This window comes from Balaenoptera physalus (genome assembly GCF_965194825.1).
Source record: "Balaenoptera physalus genome assembly, chromosome: 11".
NCBI classification, from domain to species: domain Eukaryota; kingdom Metazoa; phylum Chordata; class Mammalia; order Artiodactyla; family Balaenopteridae; genus Balaenoptera; species Balaenoptera physalus.
The window spans coordinates 79,212,178-79,229,849 of record NC_138896.1 but is presented as its reverse complement, the minus strand read 5'-3'; the positions used below and the strand labels follow the sequence as shown (position 1 = coordinate 79,229,849).

Sequence of the window (17,672 nt, the reverse complement as noted above, 5' to 3'; positions counted from 1 at the left end):
CCTTTGAATAGTTAAAATGAACTTTCCCTAATTTCCATCTCACAAATCTGTTTCATATTTTTACACTTAGAAGTTAACTTGTACTTTTTTCCTTTTCTTTCTTGTATGTGTATGTTTTCAGGTAGGTAGATTGGTTACTTTTTTTTTTTTTAACATTTACTTTATTTATTTGGTTGCACCGGATCTTAGTTGCAGCAGGCGGCCTCCTTAGCTGTGGCATGTGTGCTCCTTAGTTGCGGCCAGCAAGCTCCTTAGTTGCAGCTTGCCAGCTCCTTAGTTGTGGCGTGTGAACTCTTAGTTGCAGCACGCATGTGGGATCTAGTTCCCTGACCAGGGATTGAACCTGGGCCCCCTGCATTGGTAGCGTGGAGTCTTAACCACTGTGCCACCAGGGAAGTCCTTTGGTTATGATTTTTATAAATAGATAATGTAGTTTTTTTTCCCTCTAATCTACTAGGAAAAATTTTGACCCTACTAGGAGGAAATTACTAAATAAGTAAAAGTTATCAAATTAACTTAGGCTAGGTAATGTACCGGAGTTTTGTCCTATAGGCTTCTGCCTAATTCCAGGGCTACTGTAAAAATATGCAACATTTCTGTAGGGGGAGGATCTGCTTAGGAAAGCATTCTGTTGTTTGGCGTTAGAACACCTCCTTGTGATTTGTTTTCCTCATTCTTTAATATTGAAAGCATTGGCTTTGAAATTAAGTACATCCAGTAAACATCCTTTGGAAAATTAATTTTTCTGGTTTCCTTCAAAATAGAAATTCAAATGGAACAGCAATATTGATAAACTATGTGCTGTATGGTACAATAATTTAATAATTATTTTATATGCTTTTATCATTTGTTAGCCATTCTGTGTGTCAATATATTTAATTTTGTAAAACTTGGAACAAGTAAAATTGCTATATATTTTTGTGTGGATAAAAGGAACTTATATCTATGTGCATCACCATATTCTTTTTTTTTTTGGCTGCATTGGTTTCTCGTTGCTGTACGTGGGCTTTGTCTAGTTGCAGTGAGCGGGGACTACTCTTCGTTGCAGTGCGCGGGCTTCTCGTTGCGGTGGCTTCTCGTTGCGGAGCTCGGGCTGTAGGCGCGCGGGCTTACAGTAGTTGTGGCTCACGGGCTCTAGAGCGCAGGCTCAGTAGTTGTGGAACACGGGCTTAGTTGCTCCGCGGCATGTGGGATCTTCCCAGACCAGGGCTCGAACCCGTGTCCCCTGCATTGGGAGGCGGATTCTTAACCACTGCGCCACCAGGGAAGCCCGGCAGGTGGATTCTTAACCACTGCGCCACCAGGGAAGTCCGCATCACCATATTCTAAATGAATTTGTGTATCAGGTCAAGGTACACATAGCTGGAAGAATTGTATCAATGTGAAGTTTTTAGAATGATTATATGGGAACTTAAAAAAACGAGGGATGGATAAATAACAGTGTCTCTGCTGCGTAAACACCTTTCAGGTGTTTCTGCCCAGTTTTCCTTCATAGTCAGATGCTTTGGGAGCTGGTGCTGTTGGGTGAGCCCCTCGTGGTCATGGCACCGTCACCATCAGAGTCGTCAGAGACTGTATTGGCACTTGTTAAGTGAGTATATTTGGTTCCTCATGGTGATAGTTGCAACAGTTTACCACCTGTGATATGTTTGCACACTCATTGCATTGATCTACACAATAATCCTGTAAGAAGGTAGTGCTCATTATAGCACCATTTATTGATGAGAAAATTAATTCAGATTCCATGTTTTTGTTTTTCTGGGCAATAAGCACATTCATTCACTTACATAAAGTTAGCACCTGATAAAAATCAGTTGCGTGAATGGTCAGTGTCTAGTAAAAGGCATGTAGCTAATGAATGATAGAGCCAGAATTTCACCCCGTCTTCTGCCCCAAATCCAGTGTGTTTTTGGTATGCCATCGACATTACATTTTTCCATTTGTCTTTCTAGTTTCCTGAAATGAGTTATAGATAGATGATCCCACTGGGGTAAACTCTGTGTATAGATGTTTTATAGTTATTGAGTAGGGCCTTTAATTTCTGTCCTTTGTTTTACATGTTATTCTTGCTCTACAGCTGTATTTCTCCATTAAAGTACTTCAGTGATTTCCGACCTTATTTCACTATTCATGATAGTGAATTCAAAGAATATACCACCCGTACTCAAGCCCCGTGAGTAAACAAAATAACTTTTATTGACCAAGTATTACCTTTATAACCAAATTATGTAGAATTATTTTTGGTAATAATTGAAAAGTTTAAATTTTGAACTTATTGGCAGATTGATTTTATAAAGGAAGTTTTGAGGAGCTGCTGGTAATAATTTCACATTTCAAGAGTCATTATCCTATTTTCTTTGAATGATCTTATTTGTTAGTGGAAGCTATATTGTCTTCCACTAATTAATAGCTAATTCCTCTAATATAGTAACTATCTGACTACTTTTACTTCTATCTTCGTTCTTTACTTCAGGACCCCTTATAGCATCAGTTATCTCTTCTTGCTCTATAGCTTCCTTTTCCTTCTTCCTCTTCATTGAATCAGCATATAAACATATAAAAATTCTTCCCAATCTGTAAAAGGGGAAAAAATATCTTACCTTTCCCCTTTAGTTCCTGCTCTGTTGTTCACCTTCTTTTCATAGCTAAGTTTCTAGAATAACAACAAAAATTTCCATTTACCCTCTCCACTTCTTGGTTTCCTGGTTGCTTCTCAGTTCATTGCAGGTTGATTTCTTCATCTCCTCTGAAGTTCTTGTCAAAGTCATCAAGACCTTTCTCACTGCCTTGAACCTGTGGGCACATTATTGCCCTGTTTTTCCTGCCTTCCCTTTCTTGTAACACTCTATTGACTTTGAAAACATTTTAATCTTTGGTACCGTCTCACCTGGCTGTCTGGTGGTGCATCTCAGTCTCCTGTGCAGACTTCTTTTTCTCTGCCAACCCCTTAAATGTTGGTGTTCTCCAGTATTGTGTTCTGGGTTCTGATTTCAGACTGATATTTCTTTCTGTACAGTCTTATCTGTACCCACACCACAGTCTCTGTTAACACCTGTATACTGATGACTGAAATTTATCTTCCTAGTTCAAATCTTTGCAAGGTCTCGACCTCTGTCCAGGTTTTTGTTGTTGTTTTTTTATCGTATTGCCACCTGGACATCTTAATGGCACCCAAAACTAAGCATGTTCAAACTGAATTCTTTTTGTTTCCTTCTTTTCTTCCCGAGTTCCATGCCTCTTCCTACTTCATGAATGGTGCTTCTTTTCACTTAGTTATCAAAAACCTAAATTGTCATAAATTTCTTGTTCTTAATGTGCTCCATGTGAAGTTTTACCAAATTCTGTCAATTCAACATCCTAAAATATCTCTCATAACATTTGTTATCTTCTTTCCAGAGCTCTCTTCCTAGGCTTACTACCTCCAGTTCTTCTCGTATTTGCTGTTGCTTTCCCCAAACCTCTTCCCCTTTTTGCAGAGCATCTTCCAAATTTCCCCCAGAGTGATCTTCCTAATAAGTACATTTTTGTTCATGTAGCATTCCTCCACTCAGTTCTCTAGTAGCTTCTGTTTGCCTACAAGATAACATCTGAATTTCGTAGCATATTAAGTTGGTACTGAATGATCTGGCCAGCATCTGCCCATCTGCTTTCATTTCTGACTATTCATTCTTCCTTCTTTGTGCTCTAGGAACGCTGAACTATATGTAGTTTTACAAACAGACCGTGATCTCACTTCATTGCTTTGCACATACTGTTCATTCTCCTGCATCACATTTTCTTCCATTATCCACCTGGCAAAAGACTCCTGTTCATAACTTATATCATGTTATATATCAACTATCCTTCAAAAAAAACCTCCTATTCATCTTTCATATCTTTGTGCAAATGTCATCTCTTTGGTGAGGCTGTCCTTTAATCCCCTGGTAGACATAGTTTCTCCTTTGTAATAATTGTACATTTTATACCACCTTCACTGTATTCTAATTTCTGGTATCATAATTGGTTATGTATACCCCTTTTCCTGTGTGCTTTTAGAAAGACCGTGTCTTTTCATCTTTATATACCTAGTGCTAAAAATGGTGCCTGGAATGTAGTTGATATGTGGTACCAATGAAGGAAAAGATTATCTTAGTAATCTTTGAGTAAACAGTAGTTCACTCAAAATAAATTGTAAACTGATGGAACATTCATTTTTTCCTCACTTTGGTTTTGTTTTGTTTTGTTTTAATGTAGGCCCTCAGTCATATTAGGAGTAACCAACCCTTTTTTTGCAAAAACACTCCAGCACTGGCCACACATTATTCGGATAGGAGACCTTAAACCTGCAGGTAAAGTATAAACTGGGTGTTCTCGTTTTAGTATGTAAGGTGGATGAGCAGGTTTATTTCTTCCTCTTTGTTTTCACTGCTTCGTTACTTTTTAATTATGTTGATGGCAACCTTCTTTGAGGCAACTTGAATAAAAGTCTTTGAAGAAGAGCATAACTTCCAACTAAAATATACAGATTCCTATATGTATAACCCATCGTGTCCACCTACCAAAAAAATGCACTTACAGTGTTTTAAACATTGAATTATTTTGAGGTTTCATGAAACCTCAAAAATTTGAGCTACTTTTTGTATATGTATAAGCCCAATTAAACAGGATTTTCCAACACTGCTTGAATAATACCTTATAGAAAGTTCAAATTAATCAATTTGACACAAAATTCTCAACTAGGACTCCAAATAAGAATTACACATTTCTGTGGCACTGGTATTGATTAAGGAAGTGGTCAAAAGGCTGTGCTTTCCTTGAAAAAAGACATGTAGTACCTTGTTCATGGTAGCTGTTTAATGAATGTTTACTAAATGAGTAAATGAATTCTGAAGTTGGCAATTTTGTTAACCTGGATGACAATTTAATGGTACCTCTGACATTTTCTCACTGGACATTCCTGAATTTTCCATGGAAATAGTTGAGACGTGAGCTATCTAAAATATTTCTAATAACTTTATGATATGTTACTTTTAAAGACTTTTCCTTTGGTGTACATGGGTATTATATTTAAGACATTATTTAATATGATTATTTTATAAAATATCCCTTCTGGAATATAAATAAATCTAGATGACATATTAGGGAATAACATTTTAAATCATATTATTTACAAATATTAGACTCAATCTTAGACTGAAATCCTTAGAAACCTTATGAAATAGAGGAAAGGGCAAAGGGCTTTACCTTGGCTGTCAGATCTGTGTGACCTTAGGCAGAACAGCCTCTTTAAGCCTGCAATTCTTTGTCTGCTGGGAGGATTGAACACAGTATCTGACTTATGGCACTCTGTAAATGTCATGGTCCCTTGCCATTTCATTAGTGTTCTGTCTGATAATTCAGAGCACAGCAGTCACTGGAGTCTCATCTATGAGAAGATATGGAAAGGTTTTTTTTTTAATCTTAATTTAATCTTGACATTTACTTTCTTGGTTTTTTCCTATTAATCTAGACTATTTGATTAATCGTAATATAGTAGACTACTGTTTATTGTCTTTTTCCAATAAGAAAAGGCTTTCTGTTGGGGATGTAAGTAGAAGAACTTTTGCAAAGATCACTGGTAGAGTACCATGGGTTGATAAGTCTGTTTAACTTTTTAAGAAACTGCCAAACTGTTTTCCGAAGTGACCCACTATTTTACATTCTTACCAGCAGTGTATGAGGGTTCCTGTTTCCTCACGTCCCTGCCAACATTTGATATGGTCTCTTTTTTTCATTATAACCATTCTAGTGGGTTTAAAATGCTGGTTTTAATTTGCTTTTTCTTAGTGACTAATGATGTTGAGCATCTTTTCGTCTACTTATTAGTCATTTGTGTATCTTCTTTTATGAAATGTTGATTTAAATCTTTTGTCCATTTTAAAATTAGGTTGTCTTCTTATTTTGTTGTAAGAAGTCTTTATTTTGGACACACGTTTGTTTTCAGATATATGATTTGCAGATATTTTCTCACAGTATTTGACTTCTCTTTTTGTTTTTTTAAAATTAATTAATTAATTAATTTTTGGCTGCATTGGGTCTTTGTTGCTGCATGTGGGCTTTCTTTAGTTACAGGGAGCAGGGGCTACTCTTTGTTGCGGCGTGCGGGCTTCTCATTGTGGTGGCTTCTCTTGTTGCAGAGCACGGGCTCTAGGTGTGCGGGCTTCAGTAGTTGTGGTGCACGGGCTTAGCTGCTCTGCAGCATGTGGGACCCTCCCGGACCAGGGCTCGAACCCGTGTCCCCTGCATTGGCAGGCGGACTCTTAACCACTGCGCCACCATGGAAGCCCTCTTTTTTGTTTTCTTAAGGACGTCTTTTGAAGTGCAAAAGTACTTAATTTTGATGAAGTCTAGTTTATCAATTTTTTTATTTTATGAATTAGGCTTTTGATGTTTATCTAAGAACTTGTTGCCTAACTCAAGGTCACAAAGATTTTCTTCTAAAAATTTTGTTGTGTTAGCACTTACATTTAGGAGCCACTTGGAGTTAATTTTTGTTTATGATGTGGGATAAGGGTATAAAATCATCTTTTTTTGCATGTTGATATCCAGTTGTCTTAGCATCATTTGTTGAAAAAACTATCCTTTTGCCATTGAATTGCATTGATACCTTTTTGGTAAATCAGTTGGCCATAAACATAAGGGTTTATTTCTGGACTCTTGTTTCTGTTGCATTGATCTATATGTCTTATCTTTATACCAGTACAACCTCTTGATTACTGTAATTTTATAGTAAGTTTTGAAATCAGGAAATATGTCTTCCAGCTTTATTGTTCTTTTTCAAAATAGTTTTGGCTATTCTGGGTGTTTTGCATTTCCATTATAAATTTTAGGATTACTTTGCCAATTTTTGCCAACTGAGCAGAAAACAAAAAAGCTAACTGGGATTTTGTTAGGGATTGTGTTGATTACATAGGGAATATGTAATCGGTTTGGAGGAGAATTGCCATCTTAAAAATACTGAGTCTTCCATTCCAGGAACTTGGAATGTCTCTCCATTGTTTAGATCTTCTCTAATTTTTCTCAGCAATGTTTTGTAGTTTTCAATATACAGGACTAATTATGATGTTAGATGTAGGTTTTCCATAGATGTCCTTTATCAAGTTGAGGAAGTAGCCCTCTGTTCCTAGTTTGTTGAAAAAGATTATAATGAATTGGTGTTGAATTTTGTTAAATGCTTTTTCTGTATCTGTGGAGATCATCGTGTACTTTTTGTCCTTTATTAATACAGTATACTAAATTAATTGATTTTTTATGTTAAACCAACCTTACATTCCTTAAATAAATCCCTTTTGGTTATGGTGTATAGTCCTTTATTATTATTATTATTATTATTAGTTTGCTAATTTTTTTTGAGGATTTTTACATCTTTATCCATGAGGGGTATTCTTTTCTTGTGATGTCTTGACAGCTAATATTTTTGCTGCTCTGAGAATCCTCTTCAGACAGGTGAAGTTACCATTTAAAAGTAGGACCTAGGACCAAGGGAGGGGAGGGGACACTTCTTGAGTTTATTTTTCAGAATGGGCATAAGGGCATATATGGAATATTAATTATACTTTATTTTAAGCAGCCTATTTTAGGAATGAGATGCTGTGTTCCCTCTGATTATTTCTGTCACCAGAGTATTTGGACCATATCATATAGAAAAAGATATCACTTTTTCTATAGGAGAATGATGATGTTGTATGGAAACATTATGTTTCATAGATCCGTAGTGGTCATTGAGGAGTGGATGGTAGAGAGTGTCAATGTCCTCAGTTTGGTCCTTGTTCAATTAGTAGAGGTGATACGTTGTGAACAATGACACCAGGGGTGTTTAAATAATTTTGAGCAAGACTATAGTACCTATTTCTGGGACTGGCTGGTGTCGTTTGAGCACAGGTCTTAACAGACGTGCAAAATTTCATTAAGTTTAGTATGTTTATGATACTTTTTCCCACTTATCTTAAAATTTTTTTTATTATAGCAAAATATATATAACATAAAATTTACCATTCTAACAATTTTGAAGTGTACAATTCAGTGGCATTAAGTACATTAACAGTGTTGTGCAACCGTCACCCCTATCCATTTCCAGAACTTTGCATCATCTCAAACAGAAGATCTGTAGCCATGAAACAATAACTCTTCATTCCTCTCATCTCCCAGCCCCTAGTAAACTCTATTCTAATTTCTGTTTCTATGAATCATACAGTATTTCTCCTCTAGTGTCTGGCTTATTTCACTTAGCGTAACATTTTCAAGATTCATCCATGCTGTAGCATGTATTAGAATTTTATTCCTTTTTTTAAAAAGCTGTGGTAAAATATATATAACATAAAATTTACCATCTTAATCATTTTTTAAGTGTACAGTTCAGTGGCAGTAAGTACATTGACATGGTTGTGCTGCCATCACCACCATCTACCCACAGAACTCTTTTCATTTTGCAGAACTGAAACTCTATTGCACAGTAGCTCCCTATTCATTCCACATCGCCCCGCCCCCCACACTTGGCAACTACCATTCTACTTTCTGTCTCTGTGAATCTGACTACTCTGGGTATCTCATGTAAGTGGAATTCTACCTACTTGTCCTTTTGTGACTGGCTTATTTCACTGAGCATAATGTCCTCAAGGTTCATCCATGTTGTAGTATGTGTCAAAATTTCCTTCTTTTTTAAGGCTGAAAAATATTCCATCATATGTATATACCACATCTTGCTTATCCATTCATCTGTTGATGGGTACTTGGCTTGTTTCCATCTTTTAGCTATGTGAATAATACTGTGAACATGGGTGTACAAATATCTCCAGTCCCTGCTTTCACTTCTTTTGGGTATATAGTCATCCCTTGGTATCCACAGGGGATTGGATCCAAGACCTGCCACAGATACCAAAATCCGAGGATGTTCAACTCCCATAGTTGGCCTTTTGTATCCACAGTTCCACATCTGTGGATTCAGCCAACTGCAAATCTTGTAGTACTGTATATATTCATCAAAAAAAGGAAAAAATCCGTGTATAAGTGGACCCGGGCAGTTCAAACCCATGTTGTTCAAGGGTCAACTGTATACCTAAAAGTGGAATTGCTGGACCATATAGTCATCATGTTTAATTTTTTGAGGAACTGCTGTACTGTTTTCATTTTACATTCTCACCAGTGGTGCACAGGGTATCAATTTCTCCACATCCTCACCAACACTTGTTATTTTTGTTTTCTTGATAGTAGCCTAATGGGTGTGAGGTGGTATCTTATTGTAGTTTTGATTTACATTTCCCTAATGATTAGTAATGTTGAGCATCTTTTCATGTGCTCATTGGCCATTTCTATGTCTCCTTTGGGGAAATGTCTTTCCAAGTCCTTTTCCCGTTTTTTTTTTTAAATTAATTTATTTATTTTTGGCTCTGTTGGGTCTTCATTGCTGCGCATGGGCTTTCTCTAGTTGTGGTGAGTGGGGGCTACTCTTCATTGCGGTATGCAGGCTTCTCATTGCTGTGGTTTCTCTTGTTGTGGAGCACGGGCTCTAGGCGTGCGGGCTTCAGTAGTTGTGGCACGTGGGCTCAGTAGTTGTGGCTTGTGGGCTCCAGAGCGCAGGCTCAGCCGGTTGTGGCATACAGGCTTAGTTGCTCTGCGGCATGTGGGATCTTCCCGGACCAGGGATCGAACCCGTGTCCCCTGCATTGTCAGGCAGATTCTTAACCACCGCGCCACCAGGGAAGTCCACTTTGCCTGTTTTTTAATTGGGTTGGTTTTTTTGTTGAGTTGTAGTTCTTTATATTCTGGATACTAATGCCTTATTAGATGTATGCTTTGTAAATATATTCTCCTGTGGGTTGTCTTTTCACTCTCTTGATAGTATCCTTTGATGCGCAGAAGTTTTTAATTTTGATGAAGTCCAGTTTATCAATATTTTCTTTTATTGTCTCTGTTTTTGGTATCACATTCATGAAAATCCATTTGTCTTTTAATTTATGAGTACTGGGCATGTATCTTGGGATATATTTCTTTTCTGCCCATTGATCTCAAGACTAGGACCACTGCATATGCTACATAAGTTAGGAAACACAACAGCTCTGCCTAGGATCCTGGCTTTGAAAATTCAAGACTATCTGAGAGGGTCAGTAAAACTGCAGAGAAAGTATGTTCTGTAGGACCAGCAGGGAAGGCATAGCAGAACTGAGATTTTGCTCTCCTGGGCCCAGAAGTTCATAGCTTTATTAGAAACATATATATAGTTTTAACCCTGCAGAGGGATCATTCTGCGTGCTATAAAGGGATTACTTCTTATGGGTTATACCTAGTTTTAGTTCACCCAGATCCTATTAAATGAAGAAATGTAATGCTAGGATAATGGTCCTGAACAAGTATTCCTCAAAGAGAAAGTAATTCTACTAGTGTATATTGGATCACATTGTAAACAGAATTTCTAACCAGAAATTGGGTTTGATGATTTAATCAAAGGTAAAACATTTGACCTAAATGTAGAAGATTCTTATGCAAATGTGCAGAGGTGCAGAACATTATTAATTTAATAATGTTAAACCCCTCTCTTATGTGTATGTACATAACAGACATTGAATAAGTATTTTTTAATTAAACATCTGTAATTGTAGGACTTCAGTTCATTTTCTGGCATTCTTATTTTATTTTCCAGATGTATTTGACAAATACCATTTAACTTTTTTTGGCAATAGACAATGTATCTTTATGACTAGTTTTCTTTATGTCTATTATATACTACAGTGTAAGAATTATGGTGGCTAGGGTTAGAGTTCAGTATGCAGCTTACACCCGATGAGGTCCCTTGAATCAGAGGGGAATTGTGTGAGTGAAGATTGCTGCGCAGGTAGTATTCTTGTCTTTGCCTTTTAAAAAAAGCTGATATGGATCACCTTATATCTTCATTATTACCTAGAACTTATTGAATGTAAAGAATATATGAAACCTACTGCCGAATTATTCTCCTCCCTGATATTTGGTTCCTCTGCACAGTGAATTTCAGGAAATAATATATAATAAATGGCATTGGTGGATACAGGAGTTGCAAGTCCTTTGTGATCTAGAGCAGAAGGAAACAGAAAGTAGGCACAGAAATATTTAGACTTATTCAAAACGTTGTGGTTCTGACATGTGATGTTCTTTGGGTTCTTAGAATCAGAGGCAGATAAGTGATTTGAATTTAGTTATCTGTATAGTTAAATATGTATTAATTCTGCACTTTAAGAAAAAAAAGTTTTACAAATCTTCTGACGAAAAGCTACTCTGAACTCTGGAAAGCAAAACCGCGAGATAACATTCAAGATGAGAGACAGTCTCATAAGAATTAGTATGTGGGGGACTTCCCTGGTGGCGCAGTGGTTAAGAATCCGCCTGCCAATGCAGGGGGCCCGGGTTCGATACCTGTTCTGGGAAGATCCCACATGCCGCGGAGCAACTAAGCCCGTGCGCCACGACTACCGAGCCTGTGCTCTAGAGCCTGGGAGCCACAACTACTGAGCCCACGTGCCTAGAGCCCGTGCACCACAACTACTGAGCCTGTGCTCTAAAGCCCACGAGCCACGACTACTGAGCCCACGTGCCTAGAGCCCATGCACCACAACTACTGAGCCCGTGCGCCACAACTACTGAAGCCCGTGCACCTAGAGCCCCTGCTCCTCAAGAAGAGAAGCCACCACAATAAGAAGCCCGTGCACCACAACAAAGAGCAGCCCCCACTCGCCTCAACTAGAGAAAGCCTGCGTGCAGCAACGAAGACCCAACGCAGCCAAAAAAAAAAAGAATTAGTATGTGGGAATATATAGAATAAGCTGACAAAGTAAAAACTGTGAGCTAATAAATCAGAAACATTCCAGAAACCTGGGTGTTTCTGGACTCTTTCCTGTTGTTTCTCCGTCTGTCCCCAAAGCCTCTTGTTTTTAATCTCCTCCACAGAGCTACAGTAGCTAACTGTCTTCTCTTTCCTTGCTGCACATGTCTTCAGATTTTCTTTCTACCCAGGAGCAGTATTCAACAACGCATACATTTCATCCTGTAATCTTTTCTCTCTTTTACTTCATACTCCTTTGTGCAACACAGCACCCCTGCTTAGGAGTCCAGAGTCCAGCCCACCTGTGGCTCAGGCCTGTGGTTGTGGCTTCCACTATCACCACCTGGTGGCAGTGTTTCTACACTGCAAAAGCAGAATTTGGGGTGGTACCAGAAAAAAAATCTTTGAATACTACATCTGCATGCTAACTTAGGAGTTGCTTTCAATTCTCTTTACTCTTAAATGGTATTATATTTGGCATCATATTCAAAATGGTATCTTATTCATGTTTCATATATTTAGCACAGAGATTTTAAATTTTAAGTTGAGTGACAAAAAGGGAAATTTTAAAGTAATGATAGATATTAATGAAAGATCAAATATGCATTTTATATAATTTACACAATTGTTTCTGTAATGCTGTTATATAGCCCAGTGTTCCCTTTATCCAGTTTTAAAGTACTAGGAATAAACTCTTAAACATTCATTGATGTTAAGAATACCTTAGCTACAACATCCCTGACTAAGTAAATAACAGTTAGTGGATTATCAGTCTTAGAAAATTCCAGTTTTGTGATATGTGAAATTCAAATAACTATAAGAATCTTTATGATGTTTCCTTCAGGTGAAATTCCTAAGCAGGTTAAAGTGAAAAAATTGAAGAACCTAAAGACTCTGGATTCTAAACCTGGTATTGACTTTTATAAATTTTTAAAACATATACTATATGGGTAAATGGGTCATACTGCTTACCTTATTTTCTTTTCTTTACTTCTTAGGAGTTTATACTTCTTATAAGCCATATCTAAATAGAGATGAAGAAATCATGAAACAATTGCAGAAGGTGATTACTTGCTCATATTATTAATTTAAATTTCCTTACTCAGGTATGCAGTATCCAGTAAAGCAACATGTGCTTTATGTACAATAATATGAAAAGAGGTCTTTCTGGACTCTGGACTTTGAACCAAAGCTTCATGAAAATCAGGAGACTAATGTAGCAGCAATTATGGGCTAGAAATATGGGACTGCAGCTACCAACCTAGTGCCAATCTTCCTGAAAACTTAGGAGTTATAGTGAGAAAGTCGTGGACTGTACTATGAGGTAGCTTAGCACCTAACAAGATAGTTATCACTTTTTGGAAAATGTAAATATTATTAATACAACAAGTATGAAATAAATAGTCTTTGTTGTGAGCTAATATTTTAAAGTATGGGATGAATGTCTTATATTTTGCTCTAAGGATTTTTTACAGGAAGTTGCACAGTGAACTTCACATTAAATTACTTCAAGGTGAAGTTCTAGGGTTTTTTTCCTATCAAGTAAAATACATATTTACATATCAGCTAAACTTCTATAAGAATTCATTGTTTTGTATTCTCTGACACTAGAGTGTAGGTTCTCATTTTTTTCCTCTTTTAAGGGTGTACAACAGAAGCGGCCTTCTGAGGCTCAAAGCGTTATTCTCCGACGTTATTTTTTGGAACTGACACAAAGCTTCATCATTCCATTAGTAAGTTAGCATATGTATTTGCTTAATTTAATGATTTGTTGAAGGGCACATGAATGTTTTTTTCATCCGCCAAAACCTTATCTTAAATTGTTTTGCTTGCTCATGTGTGTAGTGATTAAAATAGAGCCCTTTGCAAGACACCTGAATTCTTTGTTCTGGTATTAATTGTGTAATTTGGTAAGTTACTTCCTTTCTTTGACCTTCAATTTCTTTATCTGTAAAATGTGGCTGATTACACTTTTCCTAAAAACTTTTCAGGCTTGTTGTGAATCTTAAATGAGGTAATTTTTATGATATATAATTATTGAATTTTGCACCTTAAAAGGTTCTACTGGAGCTTCTTTCTCTGATGTTATTTATTTATTTATTTATTTTTTGATTGGTACTTTTTATTTCATGCTAAGAAAGTCAGATTGGTTCCCAAAGCAGATGGGAAGGTTTTAAGCAGTGATGTTGTATGCTCATATTTCCATTTCGTCTGAGGTATCAGGACAAAGCTTGAACTGGCTGAAGGAGGCATTGGGGTAGAGATGAGGTTGAACATTTTAGGATTCTATTATTAGTCCAAGATCCTACAATAGTACCTATTCCTTGCAGAGCATATCCAAGACTTCCAATATTACATTCCCAGGATACTGTGCAGGTGAAAAAACATGTTTACTGATTATACTTTCTAAAGAATTAAATAGCAACTCCCTAGGATCATGGTCTGGGCTAAATAGATTTCACTGGGAAGAAGAACTTCACTATGCAGAGCTAAGCAGGTGCTTTCTTAAGACTGCCAAGCACTGGCGCTAGGGACCAACAATTTGTTTAATTCTCCTAACAACTCTATGAGGTAGCTGCCATTATCATCTGCATTTACTATAATGGAAAGAGCAGACATTTTGAAATCTGATATTATTTTCTTGAGCACAATTTGATATGATACCTGTGAGAATGTAGTTCCGTGATGTAGTTCCTTATCTGTCTTGTTCATTACCTTTTCCTCAGTCTGTCACATGGTAGCACTCAATAAATATTTATGAAATAAATGACTAGATGATATAGTTATTTTTTGAAGTTCAGTGAACATCATGTTAAATTACTGAAAGTTACGCCTCACAGTATAAGGCAATACCATGATGTGGTCCTAGTCTGGAGACTGCATCAGAGAGAGACTCGTGTAGTTGTTAATGTAATCTATCTAAGAATATTATAGGAAGGCAGTCTGGAAATCTTTGCTATTATACTTTGGGAAGAAATATTCTCTCTTAGTCTATAGATGTCAATTTATTTTGTTCCATTTAAATCAACTTGCTTAAGTAAGTGAACTTTACTGTAGTGCTTAATTAAGAGCATGGGCTGAAGTCAAGTAGACCTGAATTCAAGTTCAAGCTGTGTGAACTTGGGCAGGTTACTTAGCCTTTCGAAGCCTCAGTTTCCCAGTAATACCGGCCACAAAGGATAGTTGCAAGAGTTAAAAGAGATCACGCATGTAAAATGTTGAGTACATTTTCTGGTACACAGTTACTCGATAAGGTTAATTATTATCATTAAAAATAGGTAGTTCTTTGGATTATCTGAGATTTAGTTAAATTTTTATTGAAAGTCTGACTTCTCAATTCAATCTAAATTTAGTGTATCTGTTGAGACGAGTGATGGTGTTGTTGATGTCCATTGAAAGAGCATATGATGAAAAACTTGGAAGCCCACTTTTTTTAAGTAGGTCAGTTTAAACATTTTTGAAGACTCTCTGGGTAAGAACACCTAACTTTGACTAACTTTTTTCTCTTGGACTTAGGAAAGATATGTGGCAAGCTTGATGCCTTTGCAGAAAAGCATTTCTCCATGGAAGGTATAAATATATTCAGTTAAATTCCTATTTGAGTTGTCTAACTGCAGTTAACTTCTGTGAATATATCCGTTTTTAATTTTTAAATACAGTATGTCATGTTTTCTAGAGTCCACCCCAATTAAGACAGTTCCTTCCAGAAGAATTTATGAAAACACTTGAGAAAACAGGACCTCAGCTGACGTCTAGAATAAAAGGCGATTGGATTGGACTTTACCGGTTGGTCCTTTTTTTTCTATTTCATCCATCTATAGAGCTTTATTTAAAAATGAAACAAAAAACTGGGCTTAAACGTATTCTTTTTTATTTTTTTATTTTTTTTATTTTTTGGCTGCGTCACGTCTTAGTTGCGGCATGCAGGATCTTCACTGCAGTGTGCGGGCTTCTCTCTAGTTGTGTCGTGCGGGTTTTCTCTTCTCTAGTTGAGGCGCGGGGGCTCCAGAGCACGTGGGATCTGTAGTTGTGGCGTGTGGGCTCTCTAGTTGAGGCGTGCAAGCTCAGTAGTTGTGGCGCACAGGCTTAGTTGCCCCGCTGCACGTGGGATCTTCGTTCCCTAACCAGGGATTGAACCCTCGTCCCCTGCATTGGAAGGCAGATTCTTTACCACTGGACCACCAGGGGAGTCCAACGTATTCTTTTTTTAAAAAAATTACATTGTTTCACATGGTTCTCCTAGCTATAGGTAGAAAATGTATTGAGGAGAGGAAGTTAAGTCATAATCAAACTTGGCTTTTTAAAAATTTATTTTTATAGGCATTTTCTAAAATCTCCAAATTTTGATGGTTGGTTCAAGACCCGGAGGAAGGAAATGACCCAGAAACTGGAGGCACTCCATCTGGAAGCTCTTTGTGAAGAGGTTAGAAAACAGCGTGTTTGTGTGATGATTAACAACTATTGAAAATAAAGTTATTCATAGAGGCTGAAAGGGTTATATCCGTATCCACTACTTTATAAATAGTAATAGCTAACTTTTCCAGATCAAGTGCTATGTGCCAAGGACTGTGCAGGTGCTTTAAATGGATACTGTCTTTTAATCTTCATAGTTCATTGAAGTAGGTGTGTTATGATCTGCGTTATGAGACACTTGAGGATTATAAATTAAGTGATTTGCTTCAGATCACATCACTGCTAAGTAGTGGAACCAGCAGTGTGCTCGAGCCCACTTGTGCTGGCTCACAAGAGCCAGCCGTGTGCATCTCTTCCCAGCTCTGTATTCAGTGATCTCAGGTTGGTAGCTTGAAATCAGCTACAGAGGGAGAATTACACCACAGAAACTGGCAAATGGTATAAACCAGGAACTTTTCCTGAGAACCAGTTGTTAAATATTTACTGGCATACCATTGGATGGAGTTAGAATTCAGATCCGAGCAGTCTAACTCAACATCTTTTCCACCATGCGTTATTCACCTTTCCCAGTTATTAATACATTTTTCCTGTATTTGGACTTTTTCATATTCTATAATTTGTCAGCAGACTATTTTAAATTAAGCTACTTTTAAAAATATAAAGGATAGTCTCAATTTGTGTTTAGCTTGAGGTGGGCTAGCCTCAGTGTTAACTTTCTAATCATAAACTCTCAGTGACTGTGGTTTTCAGAGAAATAATACCATGAAGGCAACCACAAATAAGCCCAGGAAGAGCTTATTTGAAGATGCAAAGTTTGTATCCAGTAATATATTCATGTTCACAATTATCTTGATTTGTTAGTTGATGTACCTTATAAATTACTCACTACTTAGTGGGGTTGGGGGTTAGTATCGTACCTTAAGTTCCAATTTTGTTTTTCTTGATTGATCTAAAAGGGCCAGAAAGGAATTTCTTACATTGTGTTTTACTTCCGAATATTAGACAGTCATTCTGGCTAATGTCAAAAAGTATCTGATTCACATTGTCAGAATATCATGTACAGAATTATACTATAATGCTATGTCTGGGTTAAATACCCTGTTCTCCTTTTCCTTCCCATCCTTTCTTCCCAGTAGCCTTGCCTATTGAAATAGAACGATTTGAATATTATTTTGAGTATTTACTGATTTGAGATTTGTTTATTCTTCTAGGACTTACTTCACTGGACCCAGAAACACACAGAAGTAGAAACAGTAGACCTTGTATTGAAGCTAAAAAACAAGCTGGTATGTAGCCAAAGCAGCCAAAGATCTGTGAAGTTATTTTGCTCTCATTTGAGGTGATAGCTTTGATGTATCACAGAAGTAAATTTTTAAATGAGAGGACTTATGATTGGTCAATTGATGGTAGATCTGACTGAAAATACTTGGTCACTCAAGCAGATCATAATGAA

At 37.0% G+C, this 17,672-nt stretch overlaps 1 protein-coding gene across 10 annotated transcripts in view; it reads left to right on the top strand.

The window, feature by feature from the left end:
• DENND6A (DENN domain containing 6A) overlaps positions 1–17,672 on the top strand; it is a gene marked incomplete at its 5' end in the record, with an annotated part of 53,542 nt that overhangs the window by 33,316 nt on the left and 2,554 nt on the right. For 9 of the 10 annotated variants that reach the window (XM_082412258.1, XM_082412255.1, XM_082412261.1 and 6 more), the window contains 10 exons: positions 1,469–1,591; positions 2,078–2,173; positions 4,234–4,328; positions 12,651–12,716; positions 12,805–12,869; positions 13,450–13,539; positions 15,323–15,376; positions 15,483–15,592; positions 16,127–16,229; positions 17,431–17,505. In XM_082412258.1, the coding sequence (XP_082268384.1) occupies positions 1,469–1,591; positions 2,078–2,173; positions 4,234–4,328; positions 12,651–12,716; positions 12,805–12,869; positions 13,450–13,539; positions 15,323–15,376; positions 15,483–15,592; positions 16,127–16,229; positions 17,431–17,505 (877 nt within the window). The remainder of the gene's footprint in view (positions 1–1,468; positions 1,592–2,077; positions 2,174–4,233; positions 4,329–12,650; positions 12,717–12,804; positions 12,870–13,449; positions 13,540–15,322; positions 15,377–15,482; positions 15,593–16,126; positions 16,230–17,430; positions 17,506–17,672) is intronic. The other variant, XM_082412257.1, reaches the window with a different exon arrangement.